Source organism: Aspergillus stella-maris (assembly GCF_047715825.1).
Source record: "Aspergillus stella-maris strain CBS 113639 unplaced genomic scaffold BDV14scaffold_2, whole genome shotgun sequence".
NCBI classification, from domain to species: Eukaryota; Fungi; Ascomycota; class Eurotiomycetes; order Eurotiales; family Aspergillaceae; genus Aspergillus; species Aspergillus stella-maris.
In genome coordinates, this window is record NW_027396796.1 from 312954 (window position 1) to 334947 (window position 21994).

Below are 21994 nucleotides of genomic sequence, written 5' to 3' on the forward strand. Positions count from 1 at the left end.
CGAATATGATATGTGTTTCTGGTGGTATGGATTTGAGAGCAACTAGATGTATTATGGAACACTCTACGTACCTCGTGCATTGGGAGCTCGGAAACCTAGTATATACTGCAAGTGCAAATAAAACGTCGTGACCATCTAGATACGGGAGGTGAATGGACTGACAGGAAGAAAAACTGTCAGTAACTTCCTACGTCCACGGCAGCTGAGAAAAGCGGCCCTAGACTGTTGTCGACGGTCCATCAGGAAGGTACTGCACCTGGGCAGACATCCAGTCGCACCTTCCTTGTGAGGAGTAAGCGGAGTTTAGAAATCTTGAGAAGGTGCGACCACCAGCCTGAAAATGAGACGCGCCTACCTCTAGTGCTGGCTTTCAATGCGGGAGGACATCGACGGGACTGGGTAGCACCTTCCCAAGCAAACCATAACCTCCATGTGGCCCTGGGCTCTCGTTCCCAACGCAAGGAACGAGCTGCAATGTTCTCAGCAGCCATCGTCATAGCTATAGATAGCAAAGTTTCATGTAACTACAATAGAAACAGGATTTGATACAGTCCTCTGCGCTGGTCCGTATAGCAAGCGTCCTGCAGCGATATGGAACGCTAGCATGGGCAAAGGGGTGAAACGTCAACTGCATCTGCAGTAGATGGGGTCCAGCAGAATCTGAGGACTCCATAGTTGATCCAAACTCAAAGAAGAAGAAGTCATAAGTGAGGGCTCACCACCCGCGGTAACCATCGCTCCTTCCCCGTGCACCTACATTGGAGGAGGCTCCATGGTGGATCGCACCATCTATATTTGGAGCTGCTGTTAATACAGACGTGATTCGGTGAGATCAAATCATCGAGATGCAGGTAGGTGCAGACTACGGTACAGAGCACCCCAGCTTCCAAAAATTGAGGAAGCATGATGGTCGTTTCTTTTCCAATCCTGGCGGTCTCGTATGATCTTTCTGACAATGGAAGCTCGGCGACGTGGGCCAAGTGTCGATGCCAGTTCAATGGGAAGCCTTACTGGTCCCTGATCTACCATCACCCCGGACGTCGATGGGCAGGATTATTGAGATCAGCGTCGATGGTGACGGGATTACGATCAGCGGTAAGCGGGATTGGTGGAAGAGACGTCGTCTTTAATGGCCTACCTCAGGTATCCTATCCCAATGGTATGGTATGAACTATAGCGACCAGGATCATCGCGAAATAAACCTCCTTCGGGGAGCCTCGAGAATGGTGTGATGTTAAGAGTTGAGATATAGCCCTGTGCCAGCGGATGATGCCTGGGCTTTGCAGCATTGGGAAGCTCTTGCGGCGGCTCCTCTCTGGACGGACGATGCAGACACCAAGCCATCTGTTTGGAGGATTGAGCTGGGGAGGTTGGATATGATTGATCGGCAGGATCGGGGAACTGGGTCAGAGGCGCTATTTTTGTCTCACTTGAACCACACTCTGGGTTGTGATGGCGGGGTAATCCAAGTCATCGATACCAAGACCCAGATGAAATTGAAGGAGAAGTGCATTGAAGAGGATGTCATGTAGGTACAAGTACACCCATCACTTTCTGAGATTGAGTTTGAAGTTGCTGGAGGACAAAAATAGAACAGGGAAAGCAGAGAGCATCTTGGTGATAGGCTGGTGCAGCCGACTTAAGCTCGATTTTCTCCGTCTAGCGGGGAGTGTCCTGTATACGGTGTGGGTTTGAGCCATGCACCTGTCCACAAGCACGCTTCAGAGAGACGAGGAAGGCGAGCTACTACTGCCCGGGATTGGGCTGGAAAGCCAAGGGGCTCCTGACCCTGAAGGACTGATGAAAATGATCATCGCGGCTAGGGCACTTTCTCCCTCGGAGCGACCGGAGCACTATCCACCGACTCAACAATAAGAAAAACCTTGAGTCACAAAGAGACAGAGTAAAGGTCCACTCAAGCTCGCTTGAGCAATCTTAATTTCGTTGCTTCAACAACAGTCGTGAGGTCACAGGCTCACAGTAGGATAATAAGCCCCAACGAAAGGGCAGCAATATTCTTAGAAACAAGCCAAGGAAAGGGAGACCGTATGGAGTAAGAGATTTGGGTGCTGACATGGTCATCCTGGCTCGAAGGACTCAGAATGCTCCGCCAGTAGTGGCAGCAGGAGCGATGATGTGCTGCGAGTGGGGGAACCTCAAACAATCGTTCTGAAGGGAAGAGTATGGTCTGCTGAAAGCAAGACCAAGAATAGAAGCAGCTGCTCATACTCACAACTTTTACTCTGCGTCGGTCCCTTACAGTATCAAGGCAGTCCCAGGCGAAACCCGCGTGGTTCTCAGCAGTCAGCCTGGTGTAACTATGGACTCGAGAGCCGAGACTGCAGAAAGGCGGCTATCAATCTGCCATTTTCTTGACAAACTGTGAACAACTGAGCATCTCAAGCGAAGCAGATAAAGTTAACGACAGCAAGGATCGGCAGCAGACTAACTGGAACAGGCGCCATTTCGCGAGATGGAAACTAATTCCTGGACGACAGCCCAGAGCAGGCCCAAGAGCATGGCATCCAGCCTTGCGCGATCGGCCCCGGCCCATCCCAGGGCGCTGACTGGCCAGAGCTGTCGGTTTCCTCCGCTGCTCCGATGTGGTTTAGCGTGGGGCTACTCTGGACTCGACTCGGGCGGTTTCTTTCCTTTCCTCCTGCTATGAACAGTTGAAGACTCCAGTCTCTGTCGGTCAGACTGAAATATCCGAGCAGTGAATGATCATTTGGCCGGTCCTCCTCACCGGAGATGAGTCAGGCCATCCCCGTTCTGACGAAGCCATCATCTGCGCACCTGCAGATGCTCGTGGGTCACATGGTTCTTTGTGTCGGAGCTTCTAGGACCAGAGGCACTGACCTCAGACCGGGCACTTTGCTCTCTTTGCTTCATCTCCCATCGCTGGCTAACCCCCCGGAAAACGTGGCAGAAGTTCTGCTGTGCAACTTCATGCATGCAGCCGTCCCCTTCCCCTACCGAATGGGATTTCCTCGAAGCCCTCGATGATGCATTGAGTCTGTCATCTTCTGACAGCCAAGCCTCTCAACCCTGCCAATATTTCCACTAACAATTTAAGCAAGGCTTCACTCTGATGTTGAACATACTTGACAATGGCCCTGGCCCGCAGCCCCGGACAGGTCTACTCGGTATGGGGAAAGAGGATCCCATGCGCCTAGTATTCGTCCCTGTTCGGAATTCCATCGGTCATGCCCGGTATGACCGTATGAGTGATGACCTTGTCAAGAGTATCTCACCATTAATTTTTACTTCGCGATTTTTTAGCTCACTTAAGCCCAGCCGGGAGCATGCTGCACCAATCTGCTGGAATTTCCTTTCTTTTTCTCCTCCCGCCCTCCTAATCGACCTGTCCAATACTGATAGGCGGTGCCAAGGAGCCCTGTCGCTGACTTCCCATTCTGACCATATCCAGCGAGATGACATGGATCTGACAACTCGACGCTGTTTGATGATGTTTCAGATTCTCATCTCGCCAAACTCATGGATCAGTGACTATCATTTTGCAATCATGTTCATCCTCTCGCCAATCGATAGACTGCACATCGTCATCATCCCATTTCCTTCCTGCGGCTGAACTTTGTGATACCTTGCAACCGTCCGCCAGCACGACTAGTCTGCTCGAAAGCACCTGGCAGAGGAGGGCAGTCCATGCAGAACCGAACGACTTGCATGCATTCGATACCCATTTGGACCAACAGCAACGGATCTTTTGGAAGCCCCCGCCTTATCATACTCGTTTCTCAGCCGCAGACAGCAGGCGGGCGTTCACTGGCCATTGACACGCTCCCGCCATCTGCTGGCTTGGCTGAAGGCCCAAAGGCAACCCCCCTGGCATCGTCATTTCGAACGATGACGAGACAAAAAATAGCACCACGCTAAGTATCTTAGCGCAATCTATCGGCCCAATCTGAAGGATCGCCCGGTTCCGGCTAAACCCAGATAGGACCGCGCAATGACATGCCAAGCACAGGTGCTCTTTTTCTTAGGTACGTGCAGGTGCTCAACACCAATTAGGTCATGGCTCTTCGAGTCTGGATACCTCCGTAGTTGACAGTTTCACATCCTGGCAGTAGCACAGAAACAGCTTCGGAATGCAAGATGATTGCTTCAAGACCAGATTCTGGAACGTCGACCAATCAGTGCATGATAATCAGATATCCAAGTTATTCATCGCAGCGGCCGCTAGGAGATAGCCGGTCCCAGGTCCTAGCTCATCAGGCTTGACGAACCACCTCTGGGCCATATTAGGCTTAACTTCTCGATGATTGTGGTGTCTTCTAGCTTTGGTAATCCGGTACCTGGACTGCGCAGCAGCATGCGCCATTTCCTTTTGAAAGGGGAAACATTCTGACTTGATTGGACTAGATTGTTCAAGGAGACAGGAATCGCAAAACTGCGAGGAGATCAATACTTCTTGGGGCTAATTGCTTTTAAGGTTGTTTGCCGTTTGGCGTAAGGCGATGCCCATGGGACTCTCCAGCCTCCACGGAAAAGCCTTAACCTCCGAAAGGCATCTGGTATTTCTGGTATTTTTTACCAAACCGAGACACACCGGGCACTCAGTCTGCCTCGCAAGGCAATGCTGGAGCCTGCAACAATTGACAACGCATTCTGGCTCATGACTTGCAGTTATACCGAGCTGCATTAACTAGGTAACCCCTCGTCTCTGAACAATACTGCGCCTGGCGTTCAGCAGTCAGAAGCTTCCTCGCTGCGAGAAGATCTTACCGAAACCCCCCCTGGTCGTTAGAATGAACGATCATCTTGCCCGGAAGAGACAAGAGCTTGGCTTATCGCGGCCCTAGATCGTGAACGAGTGGATTGACAGGGTCTAGCTCGTTCTGGCGATGTCAAGGGCCAAGAAGTCCTCAATTTGGCAAACTAGACGTCGAACGGAGTGACAGGCGCCAATACCAGTCTTCCGCCGACAATGACATATATGGCGTACAGACAGGCAGAAAAGAACACAATGACAAGGCAGCATCATAGAGAGCAACATCCATCGTGGGTTTGTTTTTTGGCTTCGTTCTCATCGTAAGAGAGCCTAGAAACGCGCCTTGAGGCTTCCCCTTCGCCCGACCATGTCCGATGAACCAGAGGATGAGAAAGACGCCGTTTGGCTTGGTATGGAGACTTTTAAACGCTCCCCACTCTGCTTTGCTTTGTTATTTTTCCCACTGAAGATTGCTTGACTACTGCCACAATCTCGCCACAGAGCCAGAGGTCCATATCCGACAAGGGAGGGCTTGCTAGAGTTTAGCGATCTATGGATGAGGATGCTGAGCCGCGGAATTAGACCCTGGGCTGGACGAGGGCTGGGCGAGATTTGGCAGACGATTGGATCGATGGATCCTGCCGTTCTCAGCTAGACAGTTGGAGACAGACGGGACCCAGAGTTTAGGCTGTAGCTATGAGCCGTGGTTGAGAGCTGCGGTGATACCTCGCTTGCACAGCAGTCATAAGGCTTACTTTCTTCAGTGACTCCTTTCTACAGTCCCACTGCGTTGGGAACGGGACCAGATAACGTTATGTGACAGGGAACGCCCATGTCAATCCTTATTAATGAGAACTGGTAGCGCTGGTCTGCAGTGACCCCCTTGAGGTTATCGTAGTCCTGAATACTCGATACTGAAAAGATCTGGGGTGAGAGGAGGCTCAAAGTCCCTCGTCTGCCCGACCACGTTCCTGCTGCGCACTAGACCAGGCTGTAATCCCATGCCTCCCACTGTTCTCTTTTCTCATCTCCCAAACAGGCTACACCCGCATTTCTCGCACTCGTTCAGCAAGTATGGCATTTGACTGGGCGTTCCGTGGCGTCTCCTCATTTCTTCTCCAGTCTCCAGACAGAAGTCCTGGACTAGTTCTGGTTTGCTTTTTCTCTTCTGCTCCCTTATGATTCCCTTTTCTATTTTATTATTATTATTTTGGTAATTATTTTCTTCCCATTTCCGCCCCTCCTCAGTTAACCTCACTTAGCTGTTGCTCTTGCTCAATACTTTAATATTTAGCCTTCCTCCACCTTCTGTTCTCTCCTGTTCCTGTCCCTTGTCTGCTGCCAATCTTCGCTATAAAAATAACTCCTGGCTGCCGTTTTCTCGTATTCCCACGTGCTTTCCTCACCTCCTGCTTCTTCTTGCTTCTTCTTCTTCTCCACTCCCATCGCTGCTGTCACTCCTCCAAATCTGCCTGAGCTTTGCGGCTCGTGGTTATTTTTGGACGCTTGCTGCATCACTAATCGCTGTCCCCGAGGACCCTTCATCTCGTCTCCAGTTGATGGGTTTCTGTTAAATATCCCCATTCATCCTGGTCCTCGCCTTGCTGCCTCATCTCCTCTACACTCCTCGACGTCGCTCCACCTTCACCTTGCTCTCGCCTTCTCCGGGTAGTTGACTTCTACTCCGTCCCCTCCTTATTTATCGCCTCTATCAATTATTTCATTACTTCTCTTGCATTTTCACAATGGCCGGTCCTGGTGGCGGTCCCCCTCGCAGAAGCCACACCAAGTCGCGCTATGGCTGCAAGACTTGCAAAGTGAGTTACTCGTCTGTCAATTATATAGTAATGTGGAAGAAGGCTAATGCGCTGCGCCAGAGGCGCCATATTCGCTGCGACGAGACTTTCCCTCAATGGTTTGCTCCCTACCCTCACTTGCACAAGCCTTCCGCTAACCAAACAGTCGCAACTGTACCAAGCACAACTGCCGTTGTGACTACATGGACGTCGCTACCGTCCACGACGAGTCGACCTCTGTCCGCAACGTCCCTGACCTTCTGATGTCCGCTGAGATCGAAATGGAGATCAAGAACTGGCACCACACCGGGCTGCCACCGTTCCCCGATTTGATGCATTACCCGCAAAATTGTTGGAAAAAGTTATCTCGAACCGATCTTCGCCTCATTCATCATATCATCGGGCTTTCCATCGATCTCCACCGACGAGGGCTCAGTAGTTGCACTATCTGGGTCCAGAAGATGTCACTGTAAGTATCAATTGCTGCGACTGTGAAACTCCACTAATAGTTTAGCTTCCTTTCGATTGGCGTCTCCCATGGCTTCGTGATGGGCTCGATTCTAGCCCTATCTGCGGCGCACCTTGCCTGGATAACCCGAAACCAGGAAACCAAACAGCTGGCCTTCCACCACCGCAGTGTCGCTATGCAAGGTCTCCAAAAGGCGATCACCCTGTTCTCCCGCGACAACTACGAAGGCATTCTCGCTGCCTCAATTCTATTATCATGGCAAGATAATGACTGGCCGAACTGGGCGTCCTTACAACAAGGACTAACTTCTGTACTGGACCTAATGCCTCACATGTGGAAACAGGAGTGCGAGCTCGCTATGCTGTTGGAGAGTCAAAGATATCTAGCAAGCGCAAATTCTCCGGCCATTGCTAGCCTTCAATTCCAAGACGAGGACCTAGCCAGTCTCGACCACACTATCATCACACTCCAAACCATTCAGAGGCGAGTCGCACATAACCATGAGCACTATCGTCGGATCGGAGAGCTGCTCGAATTTGCGCGGCATTTTCAACATGACATCCTTTCCCTCACTCCCCAGCAGGCCTTTGAGCGTGTGCAACCTCTAAGACAGTGGCTGCTCTGGCTTCCTCCATCTATGTTGCGAGGTGGCGATGGCGACACTGGCGCCTTGGCTATCTTGGGGCAGTTTTTCGGCCTTGCTGTGGTTCTCGACAGCCTCTTGCCCGATTTGGGAGGTGCATACCTAGGTCCCATATCCGTGGCACCTATTGAAGAAATATACCGTACTATCTACTCACGAAATGCCATTAATCCGCTCAACCCTGACGTGCAGCTCGCTCTTTCGATCATGGAGCTCCCTCGACACCTCGCAGCCAAGTATCGATCGCGCCTTCAATGGTCCCCCCGAACGTCGGTCGACTACTACTCTCCACCACCCGCGAGTCCATTCCAAGTAATGAGCGACTTTCGCCTGGCATCGTCGCCCTCCCCGTCTTCCGTCTCCGCTTCTTACACCCCTTATACCCCTCCTCTTCAGTCTCCCCAGGCGGTGACGATTGCGAGCTCACCTTTCGAAGTATCCACGTCGTACGTGACAGCACCAGGCTCCGCGCGCCTCTACCCTTCTCCTCAACTCCTCTCGGACCCTCGAGATGAACCTTCTGATTGCGCCCAACCAGGCGCCCTCCACCAGTCGCCAACATACCCACCCTCCTATCTGGAAGACATCGTGAATGGTGCTGCCTCCCGAATCGATGGAGGGCTAGGTCTGAGCCCGTTGGAGCTCTATGATGATCCCCGCCCTGTTGGTGATTATGGCACTTCAGATTCTGTCTGGCCGGGAAGCATATGCGCATAATCACACAACCTCTTTCACTTTATTCTCTGTGATTTTTACTTCAACATCAACTCTACAAACAAAACGCACTGAGGTTGTACATCGATTTGCATTAACTTTTGGCGATAGAAGGCGGGATTGACTCTCCAAGGCGGCTTGTGTGGCACTTTCCTTCTTTTTCATCTCTTTGATATATACCCTCAAGAGGGACAAAATCTTTATTCACCATGATACGATCTGCAAATGACCAGACAGCGGGTCTGAACTTTTCAACAGTGGAGGAACTCCGAAAAATCGGAGAGCGAGATACCCAATAATCTTTACTCTTCTATGGCGTTACGGCGGACTGATACTGTGAATTATGAACTGCAAATGCAGTCGAATTGGATACTCTCATAATGTAGCATTTGAAATTAACTACTCTACAGCTCTCTGAACAATCCTCTGGTTGGCTCTAAAATCAACATCCGTCGTATAGACTAACAACAAACAGCAACAATCACAGCGTAGTCAAAGTAACCTCACGACGCACGATAAAAATAGTAGACAGAACACGAAGACCCTCAAAGATCGACAAGCGGCGCCGCATTCCCACAGGCGGCCTGAAACGAGCTTATTCTGATAGTGCAGATTCCGTGCCCTACGGCTGCAGCTTGTGAGTCGTGAGTCGTGGACTCGCGGGTCGTAGGATTGATTTACTATACTTGTTTGGGGAATACGAGGGCGAGTACGGGGTTACTACTGCACCTCGTGGTATGAAATGGGCCAAGCAGGAATGGAGTCTGGTCCTTGTAGATTAACAGCTCGTAACTCAAGTATACAACGTAGCTCTTGAAGTAGTTAATTATAGAATCGTCTGCAGGGTAAAACGTAAGTAGAGAACTACTGTAACAGGGAATGAAGCACATCGGTGAAGATCAGCGTCCTCCTGCGTCCATTCCTCCAGGTCGGTCCCTTCCTGGAGTTTACCGTATAGCGACTGGCATACTACCTCCCTCTCCCCGGCGTATTCGGGCACTCGCCTCGTTCTTCCCGGTATAGTTAGACTGCAAACTGCAAACTGAAAATCCATAGAATAAAATGAAAGTCTTGCCTCGCAACCCCGCAACCAATCCATCGTAGAGTCATCGATACCTGGGTAGCCTCCTTCTCCTTCGAAACACATACCCAAGACGGAAGCGAACCCCGTTCACCGCGCGCGATGACTGTCACTTCAGCCCCCCGGGCCCCCAGCCAGACCACAAGCCTAGTAACCAAACGACTAGTCCCAAATTCCTCAATCAATCTCAATCTCAATCTCATTGGAAATCTAGATGAGTGGGGGAGATTAAACAAGATGGCCCACTTGGAGTCACCAAGCGCCAGACCAAAAGACAGCCCAGAGAACTTGGCGCTCTAACCCGCTACGGAACCCTCGTATTCGGTAAATCCCGCTATACCGTTTTTAGGATTCAGCTAGGACTGATTAGATTAGCACTACTAGTCGGGTTCCGGTTATGCGAGAGAGCTGGGTGTTTGGTATGTTTGTATGCTTTGGCTCTTTTGTGTCCAGAGCAAACAAGCCAAACATGCTGCCGCATTACAGAAGGAATCCTATGTCATCACATCATTCTGCGAAGCTTGTTTACGACAACCAGGTACAGCTTTACTACTACAGAACAAGAGCAAAATGGCTGATGCTGCGGGATGGAGTACGATTGAGTCGGATGAGGTACGTCGCTTCACATCCATATAAATTCATCAATGATTGAGAAGCTAACGCTGTTAAACAATGTATAGGGCGTCTTCACCTCTCTAGTCGAGAACCTCGGCGTCAAGGGCATCCAATTTGAGGAACTGATCTCGCTGGATCCAGATACTATTCGGTCGCTGGGGTACGTGCACATCTTGCCCAATTATCTGCCGAGCCTCGATTAACAAAAAAGAAACAGAACAGTCTACGGCGTAATCTTCCTCTTCAAATACCTCCGTCCACAAGCCAGCAGCACATCCACCTCAACGCAAGAGGGAACACCCACAGACCCCTCCACCCTCCTCCCAAACTTCTTCTTCGCGAACCAAACAATCCAGAATGCCTGCGGTACGCAAGCAATTCTCTCGGTCCTACTAAACCACGACACGCCCACCGCAGAGAACAACAACCGGCCAATTGAGCTCGGCTCGGAACTCTCTTCATTTAAGGACTTCACGACAGGCTTCCCATCTGATTTACGCGGTGAAGCACTCTCAAATTCCGAGGCAATCCGCGCAGCCCATAATGCATTTGCCCGCGCAAGTCCCTTTGTCGACGAGACCGCCCGACGAGACGACGATGAAGAAGGCGACGTATACCACTTCATCGCGTACACGCCTATAAACGGGCAATTGTTCGAGCTTGACGGATTGCAACAGTCACCTATATCCCACGGCGAAGTGACAGCAGATACATTCCCTGAGAAAGTCATTGAGGTCTTGCAAAGGAGGATAGCGCGGTACCCCGAGACCGAAACGAGGTTTAATCTTATGGCTGCTGTGCGGGATCTGAGAATTGCCGCTACGGAAATGGGTGATTTTGATGCGTTACGGGCGGAGGATAGGAAGCGGGCGCAGTGGAATTGGGAGAATGGGTTGCGCAGGAGTAATTTTGTGGGGTTTATTGGGGAGATTATGAAGGGGGTTGCGGGGGGGAAGGAGAAGGAGGGGGGGTTTGATGAGTGGGTTGCTAAGGCGCAGGGGGAGACGGAGAGGAGGTTGAGGAGGTAGATTTCTGTATCATTATCTTCACGCTTTACTTCCCTGTTTTAAGGGCTGTGCTTAGTGGACTGGGATATGAGGTAGCTAGGAATGTACTATATCATGACCCTATGACTCTTCACCTTTACTTTCACGTTGAAATGAAGCTCATCGAAAGCTTATGAATAAGGGAGTTAAGCAATCATCTCAGATGCAACAAACGATAGAAAAGAAAGTAGTTCATTAGCTCATTATAAACCACACTGCCACCCATCAATCCATCCATCCCCCCTCTGCATCATACAGCTCAAAAACAGTATGAAAAGGAAAATGCCATGAGACTTGCGACTAAAGAAAATCTACCTAATATGCTACCTAGTCTATCTAACGCAATGGAAGTAAGGAAGTAAGTACAGTAACCCATATACAATCAAATCAAGATCAAAGAAAAAAACGCAGAAAGCAAAAAGTAAATCATCAACATCACAATCACATAAGTTAGTAGCATGAATAACAAGGAAAATGGAAAAAGCCGGTCATGCCATTACGTCTCTCTGCCTCACGGGAGAGGTAAATTTCCATCTCTTCCTCTTACATTCAGCTGCACCGAGCCGTGTCTGTTTCCCTGTTTGCGTGCCTTCAAGGCAAATATCCTCCTCTTTAGCAAATCATGCACCAACCCAACAAAATCAGACCAGACCGCAATGCCATTAATCATATCGAATAAGATCAATCAAAGACAGGCCGTAAATTTCAAAGAAAAGTAAGAATGCCAATTAGATCAGAAAAACAGATCAGATGAATAAATGATGATTTTATACGCCCTTCGCCAAACCCATAAACGTAATGCTGAAACATGAGAACAAGATGAAAAAGGAAGAGAAAAAAAAGTAAAGAAAAATTCAATGAGATATCTAAATCTGATATACAGAACGGAGCTTCTGCGTGACGGGGGCGGGAAGCTGGGACATGAATGAATCGAAATCGGGTATCATATTTTTGTAGCCTTGGAGGACCTGCATTATCATTAGCACTTATCTAATTTTGATCATGAGAGATAGGTTGGGTAAATATGAGCGTACCTGTTGGAATGAACTCTGAATGTCCTGGAACTCTTCCTGGTGCAAGGACTTGCTAGGGAATGCCGCAATCGCCGCAAAGTAGTCGCCAAGGGAAGACTCCATAGCAGCCGGGTTCTTCATAACAACCTGGTTGAAACCGAGAAATGCGGATGCCTTCTCGCGCGTAAAGTCGATTCTGCTCATGGACTTGAGGAACGGTCCCGCGTACTCTGCTAGGCGGGGAGCAAGCTGGTCGGAGCAGCAGATACCCAATCTGCCGAGCGCCATGGCGGCGTTTTCATTGACCGAGTCAATGATTTCCTCGTTGTTGAGAATGGACAGGAGTCCTTGGTAGAGCTTCTCGGCGTAGGGGGAGAGAGCGGCCTTTTCGTTCACGGCAATTTCACCGCAGGACCAGCAAGCGTTGTTGAGGACGCTGAAGCCGGTGTGGCGGTCGTCATCACGGATGAGGTCAAGGTCGAGCTGTTTGATGAGGATTGGCAGGATGTTGTTGGTGAAGGGCTCGAGTTGGGGGAAGATGTTGATGGCGCAGTCGCCAAGGAGAGCGTAAGAGGATTGACGGACTTCGTAGTTCGGATCCTCCATGCAGAAGCAGAGGAGGTCGAAGAACCGGGGCTGTGAGTTGGCGACCAGCTCTCCGCTCTTGGCTGGGTCAATCGCCTGGATGATCGCGCTCAGCAAGTCAAGGCTGGTGACCAGGAAGTCCTTGTCAGGCTCGTCCAGGGTGTGGTTGTTGACCGAGGCGACGTATTCCTGCAAGTTCTGGTAGATGATCTTGGTACACCGTTGGAAGAGCGGAGGCGCGAACTGAGCGAACTCATCACCATATGCCGCGGCAACATATCCCAGACATTCGAGCAGGGGGAAGAGTTCACGAGACTGGTCGGATACCTGGTTGTAGCGGTCGATGAGAGCAGGCATGAGAATTTCGACGAGGTGAGGTTTGGCCAATTCGCCCATGACGCACTCGGCAAGCGTCTGAACACAGTCGTAGAGAATGTACATATTGCGATCCTTGTATTTGCCAAAGCAAAGCACAAACTGGCGGAGAATAGGCTCGCAGTAAGGAATCAAGTTGGCATCTGACTTTTCTTCCAAGCTGGCAAAAGCAGAGGCGGCCGCCTCCTGGACCTTCTTGTTTCCATCGAGCATCCGGCGCAGAATACCGTCCATCATGGGTTCGAAGAAAGTAGACCGCTCGGCCGGGTCGTTAATGTGCGAAGCCCATTCGGAGTAACGGCCGAGACACCAACAGGTGATTTGCCGAACTACGGGCTGGGGGTCGTTCAGTAGCGAAATGAGATACGGAACAAGCTCGGGGAGATGAGGTGTAACTGCGTCCATACAGCCGTCGGCCACAGCACCAAGTGTAAGAACGGCGGCCTCTCGCTGCACCCATTGTTCGTGGCGAAGAGTCTCCTTGAGATAGGGAAGGATGACGTTGAAGATGGGCTCGTGATAGACATTGGAAAAGACATCCAACGCAGCGGCAGAGCACTTGCGCAATGTCCATTCATCCTCAGGATCATCACCAAATTCCGAGTCTTCAATCTCACCCTCGCTCAAGTCGTCGTCTTCCTCTTCCGGCGTCGGTTGCGCGTTGCCATTCTGCTGTCCGCCGGTCTTAGACATGTCCAAACGACCAGCCTTGGACCTGGCAAACTGCGGCTTCAGATCTTCCTCGCGGTCTTCCTGGTCAGCATCGTCGCCCTCTCCGGCCAGCCGAATAGCTTCCTCGTCGTCATAAACCATGCTCTGCAGTAAAACGGGAACAATCTTGGGCATGTGAGGCGCCAAAGGCTGTTGCAACGCAGCCTGCTCACCCGCAACAAGCCAGAACTCAGCTGCGTCGAGGTTCAGTTCCGGATCGATCTGACTCTGCTGCTGCATGATGATGTAGCTGACTAGGCCCTCCATATGAGGGATAAGCTTCTCAGGAGCAAAGTCCACGAGCTGTGCGAAGGCCTGACACACCGTCCGCTGAACCTCGAGAGAAGAATCATTAGACAGCTGGAACAGCTGCGACAGGAACAAGTCCATCTGAGCAATGAGGGTCTTAGGTCGGTGTGGGAGGAAAATAAGGATAGCCTTCAAAGCGGACTCGCGAATCTTGAAGCTCTCGATCGAGCTAAATGACAGCAGCTTCGGGATGATCACGTCGAGCGGACACTGCCCGCTGTAATCCCGCTCGAGGATCTTGCGGTTATCCTCGCAGACCTTGAACAGCGCCGACATGGCGGCTTCCCGAGTCGTCGTGGGCTCTCCGTTCTCAACAAGCGATAGCAGCTCGTGCAGCACCTCGGGCCACGCCAGTAGCCCCGCCTTCGAGATCAACTCTGTTATGAGGATTCCGGCAGAGTTCCGCACCTGCGGGTTGGCATCGCGGAGGCCGATGAGGGTAGCGGATCGGATATATGTGAGGGAGTCCTGCGGGATAGTGTTGAAAGCGAGGTGAATCTTCGTCTTGAGGTTCAGGGCGGCAGCGACGCGGACAACTTCGTACTCGGCGGGCTGCATGTTTATCGTCGATGGCCGCTGAGACGTGCAGAAGAGGTAGGTGAGGTAGTTGACAAAGTCTGGTGATGAGGTTGCTTGACTTAACATCTATACAAGGCCGATGATGCGCTCACGTCAGTTACTCCGTCTCCAGAAAAATTTCCAGGCGCAACAGGGAGTTTTAGGTCCGGTCGCGGACAGGGAAGCTGGGCATGAGATCGGAGTGCATTTTCTCAATAGTATATGGAGGCAAAATGCGTAGAAGCTGCAGCGACAGAGGAAAAAATAGAGAGTGACTGCGCAACGCACCTGTTCGGCCTGCTTCTGGGCGGCGCTGTTGTAAGAATTCAACGAATCCCTGAGGCAGTAGGCCAGCTGCCCCAGTGGCTCCTCCTGAGGCTGCCACTCCATGGTGTGATAATTAATAAAGAAGCAGCAGATCCAAGCAGTAACAATTGAATCCCAAGAATGGGAAGAGATGCAAAATAAAGGGAGGGGGGAGGGAGGAGAGAGGGACGCTCGCAGGAGATTGGGAGGGAGTGGTGGACGACGGCAATTGTGTAGGCCCAGAAACCCCGCCGTGCTCTTGTGGTGGGTTCCAGCTCCAACTTCAACCCTTCCCCAGAACTGTCCGTCTGATAGCTGCCTCTGGGTTTCTCTGCTCTGATTTGGACTGGTAATAGAAGCAATATTACTTTTCAAAGAAATGGAAGATAAAGAGGGACCACAAGGGTCCTTGGTAATATGCTCAGCCCACCAACAGGATGTGTAAGAATGTTCAGCGCCGTCAAGTCAATAATACGCCTTTACACCTATTACAGTACAAACACACCCCGTGTCATGCTCTTAGGGCACCTCCGTTCTTCCAAATTTCTGGAAGTAATATCTATCTATTGGGTAGGAACTTACTTCTCCTCCTCTCTAGCCCCTATTACGGGCTCCCAGACTCGAAACAGCTCTACACTATACACTTCCAGACCATTCGTCCGTCCAGTACCGTAACAAAACAGCATCTGCTTGACAACTGAACCAGACCTAACCATTGCACCACCAACAAGCATGAAGCAAAATTTATATACAGATACGAACGCACGGATAATTCTCCCAGGAACAAACCGCGAATGCCAGCACAGACAAATCCCAGTCCAACCCAAGCCTTAGCCTCTATATACGTCTAGTGTATATCCACAAATAAGATCCAAGCTTAAGCCCAGACCATCTTCTTGATATCATGCACCAAATGCTCGAGCAGTCCAGTCCTCTTCTTCGCTTCGGCAAGCGAGATAATCTCAGACTTGTCAATAACAGATGATTGGGATCCACCATCCAGTTGGCTCTTCTCGCCGGCTTTCATGGCCCGCTCGATCTCCTCGCAGACGTTCCGCACCCAGTCGGTCTCGCTCACTGGGGCGCTCTTACGCCGCTGCGTCTGTGTCACCGAGTTCGAGAGCGGGTGGGCTTTGAATGCCATGATGCGGGTTCTTGCTCGCTGCGGACCCTTGAACCACGAAGCCACGTCCCATTGGTTGTTGTTGTCCAACGCTTTGGGGTCGACTTCGCTCTGCAGGGAGCGGGTGTTCACGCGGAGAGCATTGTTATCGCCTTCGCGGAATTCGAGTACAAGACCGATGTTGCGTTGCTCGTCAGATTGTGCATCTGTGAGAGTTGAAGTGATGTATGTGCCGTAGTTGATCCGCGTGATTGAGCGGAGGTCGATTCGCTCAAACGACAGGACTTTGTCGATGTTCCAGTCGAAGCGGCAGCTGTAAACGGCGGCATCGGTAAGCAACATCACAGACTCCTCGAATGGTAGTGTTCTGAGTGTGTTCGGTTGTCGTGGCGTGAGCATGGTCCAGCCGCCCAGGAACTCCTCGGCCTGGTCACTGATGACAATGCGGCAACTTGTATCAATAGCATTCTGTCTAAGCTTCTGGACAGAGATTCCAGGATCTGCCGTCTGCAGCTCAGTTGCGAATTCTTGGAATACCTGTGTCGAGACATTGCCCAAGAGGTAATCGACGCACGCCTGCGAGAAATAGTCGTTGACGATGTTGTTGTAGTATCGCGACAGTGTCAGACCGAAGTCATTCAAAGCTCCACGATAGTCCCGTTTTCTGGTTCTCGTATAGTCACCCTTGAGGGCTGCTGTTGAAGAGTATTGCTTAGAGATAGCATCGCCGTTATCCGCCCACAGGATGTTGAACCATCTGGTTGAAGAGTCGCCGCCAAGGTCGATATCAATACCTTCCTGCTTCAACTCGCGTTCCAGAACCCATTGGCCAAAGGCACATTGCGCAACACCGGTCCGGTCAAGACAATCCATGCAGTTGGTTCGCACAATGCCCGTTTGGTTCTGAAGAACATTGCCATTGTTGACAACGATACTCTTCAACTCACCCAAAGTAACGGAAAGTCTATCGACGAGCCGACTCACGTTCTCAAACTTCATTCCGCGGCACTCATTGTGGAAATCAAACCATTCGAAGCCGAGTGGAGCACCATCGATACCGCCGGCCTTGTTCAGCTCTTGAGCATATTTCTCGTATTGCTCGCCCAACTTTGACTCTGGAGGGCGCTTATCAATAAGCGAAACAGCTTGAATCTTTCCATACCGCCGGCTGATGGTGCGGAAATGCCGTTCGAATGCAAACTGATTTGTTTCTGTCGAATGATGCATGACAGGAACTGGCTTGAAGGAGTACGGAGACTGCGAGAAGTATAGCGGGATAGAACCTCGTAGCTGAAGGTACGAGTAGACATTCCGAGAAGGATCCCAGTCCGGCACAGAGAGAATCTGCTCAGTCTCCACGGTGTTCGCGGTGTTTCCATCATCGTCTACTCCACGACGAAGATACCGCAGGCCTGGACGCTTAACGGAACGACGAGAGATTAGAGTAAGGAGGAAGTCTCGCTTGTCGCCAGCCGCATCAATCTCCTCTGCCTCTTGTTTCTCACCCAGGATACGTGCCTCGGCGGGCTCCAACTCAGAAGACTCCGACTTCGACTTCGCAGCGATGGTGAATTCACTTTGGCCAACGAAGCCCTGTATCAGTGGCAAGACGAGGTGATTTGCCCCCGCTGAAACAAACGGGAGCATAAGGTTCTGATTCCAGAAATACAGCTCATCCGCAACCTTGTGCAACGGCAGATGTCCATTCGAGACCGACGGCTGAGCACTAACCGGCCTGGTAAGGTCATAGTCGTAAGAGAAGAAGAAGTTGCGCGAAGAGAATATCAGCTTCGTATAACTCAGCAATTTCGGTAACAACTCGATCGGCTGCGACGCCGTTGGCGGCTCGACTTCAGTCTCCGGCGGAGCACCAGGCGCATTACCCTTTGGGTCACTAGGTGTGGCAGACTCCTTATCCTTGTTAGCAGCCTCTGCTGAGCGCTCCGCAACAGGGTAAGACCCCGACCCCGGACCCAGCTCCTTGAACTCCACGAGCGGTATCCCTGAAGTCTGATCAACTTCATCGGCATCTAGCTCCGCGGTCCCGAGACCCGGTAACCCCATAGCCTTCCGCGACAACCAGTTTGCCGCAAACCGACCGAACCTCAGCCTCTTACCTACCATGTTCTCCGTGATGTTGGAGCTGATGCTATCGTTGCGTCTGGATTGCCGTACATGAGCATCACGCACAGGTGACGCAGGCGCCGTGCTGACTTCTGTATCTCCACCATCTGTCTCCGCGTCGGAGACCGTATCCTCTGTGTCTTCGGATGCAGCATCACTACTATCATCGGCGTCGGGGTTACCCTGGAGGATACTTTCCTTGGCTTGAGCGATTGCGCGGCTGGCATCTTCATGGGAGGATGTCGGGATGACGGCGACGTTTGCAATTGTGTAAATCGGTTTGCCCTGTATTTGAGCGACTTGCTGGCGCTGGGTGATGGTTATGAGGAATGAGTATGATGCAACGGATAGGAGGCCTGGAATATCGCACAGGGGGTTAGCACAACGGAAGGCCAGTTTATCCCCTCCCCGTATAGAAGAATGCACTAACCGACAAGGCCGTATGTTTCTAGACCAGCATAATCCTTCCTTTCGCTCGAATCGAGCGCAGGACTCGAATGTGACGAAATGCGATTCGTCTTATAATCGATGCGAATCGAGGACGTCTCACTGTTGGAATTATAGCGCAGGCCGTTCCCCGCGGACTGCAGAATGAGCCCCTCAGCCGCTGCAAAGACAACGATCTTTCTCAGCAGGCTAGGCATACTGTTCGCATTCCACGCCTGTGCCGCGTCGCTGCAATTTTCGCTGGAGGTGGGGAAACCTGTTCGCGTGGACTGATTTCTCGAAGTGCGACGACAGTCAATACCTAGCCAGTACAGCAGAGAGACAAGTATTCAATCGTCAAGATGTCCATATGCATTCTTCCCGTGCGCGTTTGAAAGAAAATTGAAGTTGGGCGACAGAGAACTTGTATACCTAATGGTTCGTAACCGGGCTGTTTGCAGTTCACATGAGGGTCGTCTTGTGTCATAGGTCCCCCCACTCAACTGCTGATCAGCGCAGCAAGTTCGAGATAAAGTAGGCGACTAGTTGTCGCTTAATGCTGGGGACCTCGTTCTTATCAGATCAAGTAGATATTAAAGGAATTCTAAACTTTGTCCTCTATTTCTGCTCGCAAGTCAATAAACCAACAGGGGCACGGGCTCTCTACGCAAATGGCCTATGACGTAATGCAAAGCACAGAGACAAAACGCTTGGAATCTATCTCAAAATCGACATCAACGCGTAGGTAGGTATATACAAATCAAATCCTTGTTGCAAGCTCTAACGCCTGCGTTTTTTGCCCAAACAATAGTAAAGTCGTCCCGAAAAGCGGCAACCCGCTTTTCAGCCAAACAGCGCCTGTCGGTCGCTGGTTCCTGGTCGTAAAGGTGTTTTCTGCCATCTCGAGAGGTAAAAGTACAAGTTGCCCAACCGTTGCAGGTCGAGCAAGGCGGTTGTGGGGTGATGCAGCACAATAGAATCGAAGTAGAGGTCAAAAAGAGGCGCGAAAAAAAGAAAATGGCGTAAAATCTGTCGTAAAAAGAGCTAGCACAGCCAGCATGACGGCTGTGAATCATGGGTCGTACTATTGATCGTCGTGCTTTTTCGGGCGATCTACCTCCTCACTTCTCTTGAAGGTAGGGCCTGGCTCTCCGTCACTCTCCTCAGTCAACTCGGATAAGCCGAAGTTTTGGTTCTCAACATCGTAAGAGCGGATAAGGCCTTCACGGTCACCGTGTCCGCTCAAGAAGGCGATGCTGGACGAGCTTCGACGGTGAGGATCACCGCTTCTCCGCGCCTGCATTGAGCGGCGAGTTTGGAAGCCTGCGATACCGTCTGTAGGAACTCCCTCGTCGTCGAATTTGGCGTTGAGCCTTTGTCCGTCTGGGTCATTCCGGGAGATGTTCAGGAGGTAAACGCCGGAGAAAATGATCAAGAAGCCGCAGAGTAGGGAAATCGTGTTGACGGCATCGGTGGTGTTGAATCCCTTGAAAAGGATGAAAGACGCGCAGAGGGTCGCGGTGGTAAACGTGACATAGTACAAGGGATTAACACTATAGGGTCTATTAGCCGGGTTCTTTATCTTTCAGTCAATGCCACCTACATCGACGTCGAGAACTCGTTCAAGGCCTTGTTGAAATAGTTCATCTGCGTGAGAATGCAGAAGATCGTGACTATGAGGAAGACGTATGTTGAGGCATGAGTGAACTGGTTGTTGCCGCCCAATGTGAGCTTCAAAGCAATTCCAAAAGCCTTGACCGACATAACCGAAACGGATCCGACGGTCGAGCAAATTGAGATGTAAATAAGCGGGTTCTTCTTCCCGTACATTGGGGCGACTCGGTAAATCATCACCGTAGCGAAGATTGCGACGGCAAGGCAGTAGATCAAGAAACCTAGTAATGAGATTCGCGGTTAGTAAGATCCATGTTGCAAGTTCAACCAATACTGAGACGCACCAGGCTGAAGCGCATAATGCAGGATTTCGTCGATGGTCTCGACGGGGGTATCAGGAGGCGCGTGGAGGACAATGACAACCGAGCCAAGAAGGCACATAGCACAACCCAGCTTGCCGAGAACACCGAGCCTTTCTTTGAGGAAATAAGAACCTAGGACGGCACTTTTAGGCGTTAGCAACTGGCCAGCTTACTCGAGCACTGCCTGTGCGACGAAAGCCGAGACTCACCCAATCAAAACGCTGAGTGCGCCCAAAGGTGTCACCAAAATAGCGGGAGCAAATGCGTATGCAGCAAAGTTGGCCGCTTCTCCGATGGCCACTGCGACAGTGTCAGCCTCCCTTCCCCGGTCATACAACAACCGTGTGCTTACAGATACTGACTCCGGCCCACCATGTCGGGCTCTTCAGGTATGAGAAACCCTCTCCTTCGAATCCATGCCGTTCTGTCGCATGATTTAGACCCTATTCATCATGGTAAGCGACTCGTTCAGGACAGTTTGAATGCGGACATCGGCAGGCGGAGCGAAGGAAAATCGGCTCGGGGATAAACGCACTATTTTCGTAATCACAAAACTTGTGCCTAGAATAACGTCAGCGCTGAGTAGAGGGAGATTGAGATATGGTATTCCGTACCGATAGCCATTGTTGACATGATGGCCAACAAAAGGCCGATATATCTGTTGACCGGATCATCTGATTAGCATGCGGTCGCCTAGCACAGACCGGGTAGAGACAATGCGAAGCGTACTTGTCTGAAATCATTGTGAATGTACTCTAGGAGCAGATTGCTCCTTCTGATATAAAGCTCCAAGTCTAGCGGGTTTTCGAAAGAAGAAGAAGGCGAGGCAAAGCGAACGATCGCAGCGATAACAGTGACGTTGCGTTGAGTCGTTGGTCGGCAAAGTCAAGAACCCGCAATGCGGCAAACAAAGACAGGAACCGTTCGGAATGAGGACGCGAGTCGTAACAACGGCAGAGAGCGAAAGGAATGGAGCGGCTGAAGACCCTGCAGCCTAAGAATGGAACGGTTGGAGGATGCGAGTCGGGAAGACAGTTAACGCTGGAGAGAGATCGATCTCGATGTGGTGGTCGATTCGGAGGCTGGCTGCGGCCGGCCTGTTACTGCTGCTGCTGCACTCGTGCGGTGGGGTTGGCTGGGACTGGATCTGGACGCGTAAGTGGCCCAAGCGAACGAAGGCGGCCAACGTAGATAGATAGTATGGAGGCTGGCGATCAAAAGCAGTACAGACAGCTTTTATAGCGAAAGAACAGGAGCGAGAGCGAAAGAGCGACAGAATAATGAGTGAACAATGGCAGGAATTGCGAAGGGCAGTTTCAAAAAAGCCAAAAGTCATCTGGCAAACCGGAGGGTCGCACCACCAATAAGTAATCAAGCCCAGCGGTTTGTCTG

At 51.1% G+C, this 21994-nt stretch overlaps 6 protein-coding genes across 6 annotated transcripts; 2 read left to right on the plus strand and 4 right to left on the minus strand.

Moving 5' to 3' along the window:
- Positions 1-6477: 6477 nt before the first annotated feature.
- BDV14DRAFT_195025 (putative C6 transcription factor RosA-like) lies at positions 6478-8357 on the plus strand (the record flags this gene model as incomplete). The annotated part of the gene is made up of 3 exons (XM_073772081.1): positions 6478-6647; positions 6695-6997; positions 7043-8357. 3 exons carry the CDS (start codon positions 6478-6480, stop codon positions 8355-8357), a joined length of 1788 nt encoding a protein of 595 aa, XP_073633291.1.
- Positions 8358-9316: 959 nt separating this feature from the next.
- BDV14DRAFT_163026 (uncharacterized protein) lies at positions 9317-9648 on the minus strand. The gene has a single exon (XM_073766964.1). The coding sequence runs from the start codon at positions 9636-9638 to the stop codon at positions 9378-9380; it is 261 nt and encodes an 86-aa protein (XP_073633292.1). The 5' UTR covers positions 9639-9648; the 3' UTR covers positions 9317-9377.
- A 357-nt stretch (positions 9649-10005) lies between these two features.
- On the plus strand, positions 10006-11078 carry BDV14DRAFT_195026 (putative 26S proteasome-associated ubiquitin C-terminal hydrolase; the record flags this gene model as incomplete). The annotated part of the gene is made up of 3 exons (XM_073772082.1): positions 10006-10047; positions 10116-10210; positions 10268-11078. 3 exons carry the CDS (start codon positions 10006-10008, stop codon positions 11076-11078), a joined length of 948 nt encoding a protein of 315 aa, XP_073633293.1.
- An 810-nt stretch (positions 11079-11888) lies between these two features.
- BDV14DRAFT_42068 (putative importin beta-2 subunit) lies at positions 11889-15062 on the minus strand. The gene is made up of 2 exons (XM_073776729.1): positions 12131-15062; positions 11889-12064 (listed from the first exon to the last, which is right to left on the minus strand). The coding sequence occupies exons 1-2, from the start codon at positions 14732-14734 to the stop codon at positions 11963-11965; spliced, it is 2706 nt and encodes a 901-aa protein (XP_073633294.1). The 5' UTR covers positions 14735-15062; the 3' UTR covers positions 11889-11962.
- Positions 15063-15357: 295 nt separating this feature from the next.
- Positions 15358-19232, minus strand: BDV14DRAFT_163031 (SacI domain protein). The gene is made up of 2 exons (XM_073766965.1): positions 18631-19232; positions 15358-18556 (listed from the first exon to the last, which is right to left on the minus strand). Exons 1-2 carry the CDS (start codon positions 18842-18844, stop codon positions 15831-15833), a joined length of 2940 nt encoding a protein of 979 aa, XP_073633295.1. The 5' UTR covers positions 18845-19232; the 3' UTR covers positions 15358-15830.
- BDV14DRAFT_163037 (DUF803 domain membrane protein) lies at positions 19233-21928 on the minus strand. Its single transcript, XM_073766966.1, has 8 exons — positions 21332-21928; positions 21217-21260; positions 21138-21163; positions 20955-21045; positions 20812-20902; positions 20585-20745; positions 20230-20521; positions 19233-20179 (listed from the first exon to the last, which is right to left on the minus strand). Exons 1-8 carry the CDS (start codon positions 21343-21345, stop codon positions 19711-19713), a joined length of 1188 nt encoding a protein of 395 aa, XP_073633296.1. The 5' UTR covers positions 21346-21928; the 3' UTR covers positions 19233-19710.
- Positions 21929-21994: the final 66 nt, after the last annotated feature.

Coding starts and splice junctions, on each gene's coding strand:
- BDV14DRAFT_163026 (XM_073766964.1), bottom strand. CDS start 9,638: ATGAGATTGAGATTGAGATTGATTGAGGAATTTGGGACTAGTCGTTTG.
- BDV14DRAFT_42068 (XM_073776729.1), bottom strand. CDS start 14,734: ATGTTAAGTCAAGCAACCTCATCACCAGACTTTGTCAACTACCTCACC. Junction 12,065..12,130: donor TTCAGAGTTCATTCCAACAG/GTACGCTCATAT, acceptor ATGATAATGCAG/GTCCTCCAAGGCTACAAAAA.
- BDV14DRAFT_163031 (XM_073766965.1), bottom strand. CDS start 18,844: ATGCCTAGCCTGCTGAGAAAGATCGTTGTCTTTGCAGCGGCTGAGGGG. Junction 18,557..18,630: donor AGAAACATACGGCCTTGTCG/GTTAGTGCATTC, acceptor GCGATATTCCAG/GCCTCCTATCCGTTGCATCA.
- BDV14DRAFT_163037 (XM_073766966.1), bottom strand. Junction 21,164..21,216: donor CATGTCAACAATGGCTATCG/GTACGGAATACC, acceptor ACGTTATTCTAG/GCACAAGTTTTGTGATTACG. Junction 21,046..21,137: donor GTTTTGTGATTACGAAAATA/GTGCGTTTATCC, acceptor CATGATGAATAG/GGTCTAAATCATGCGACAGA.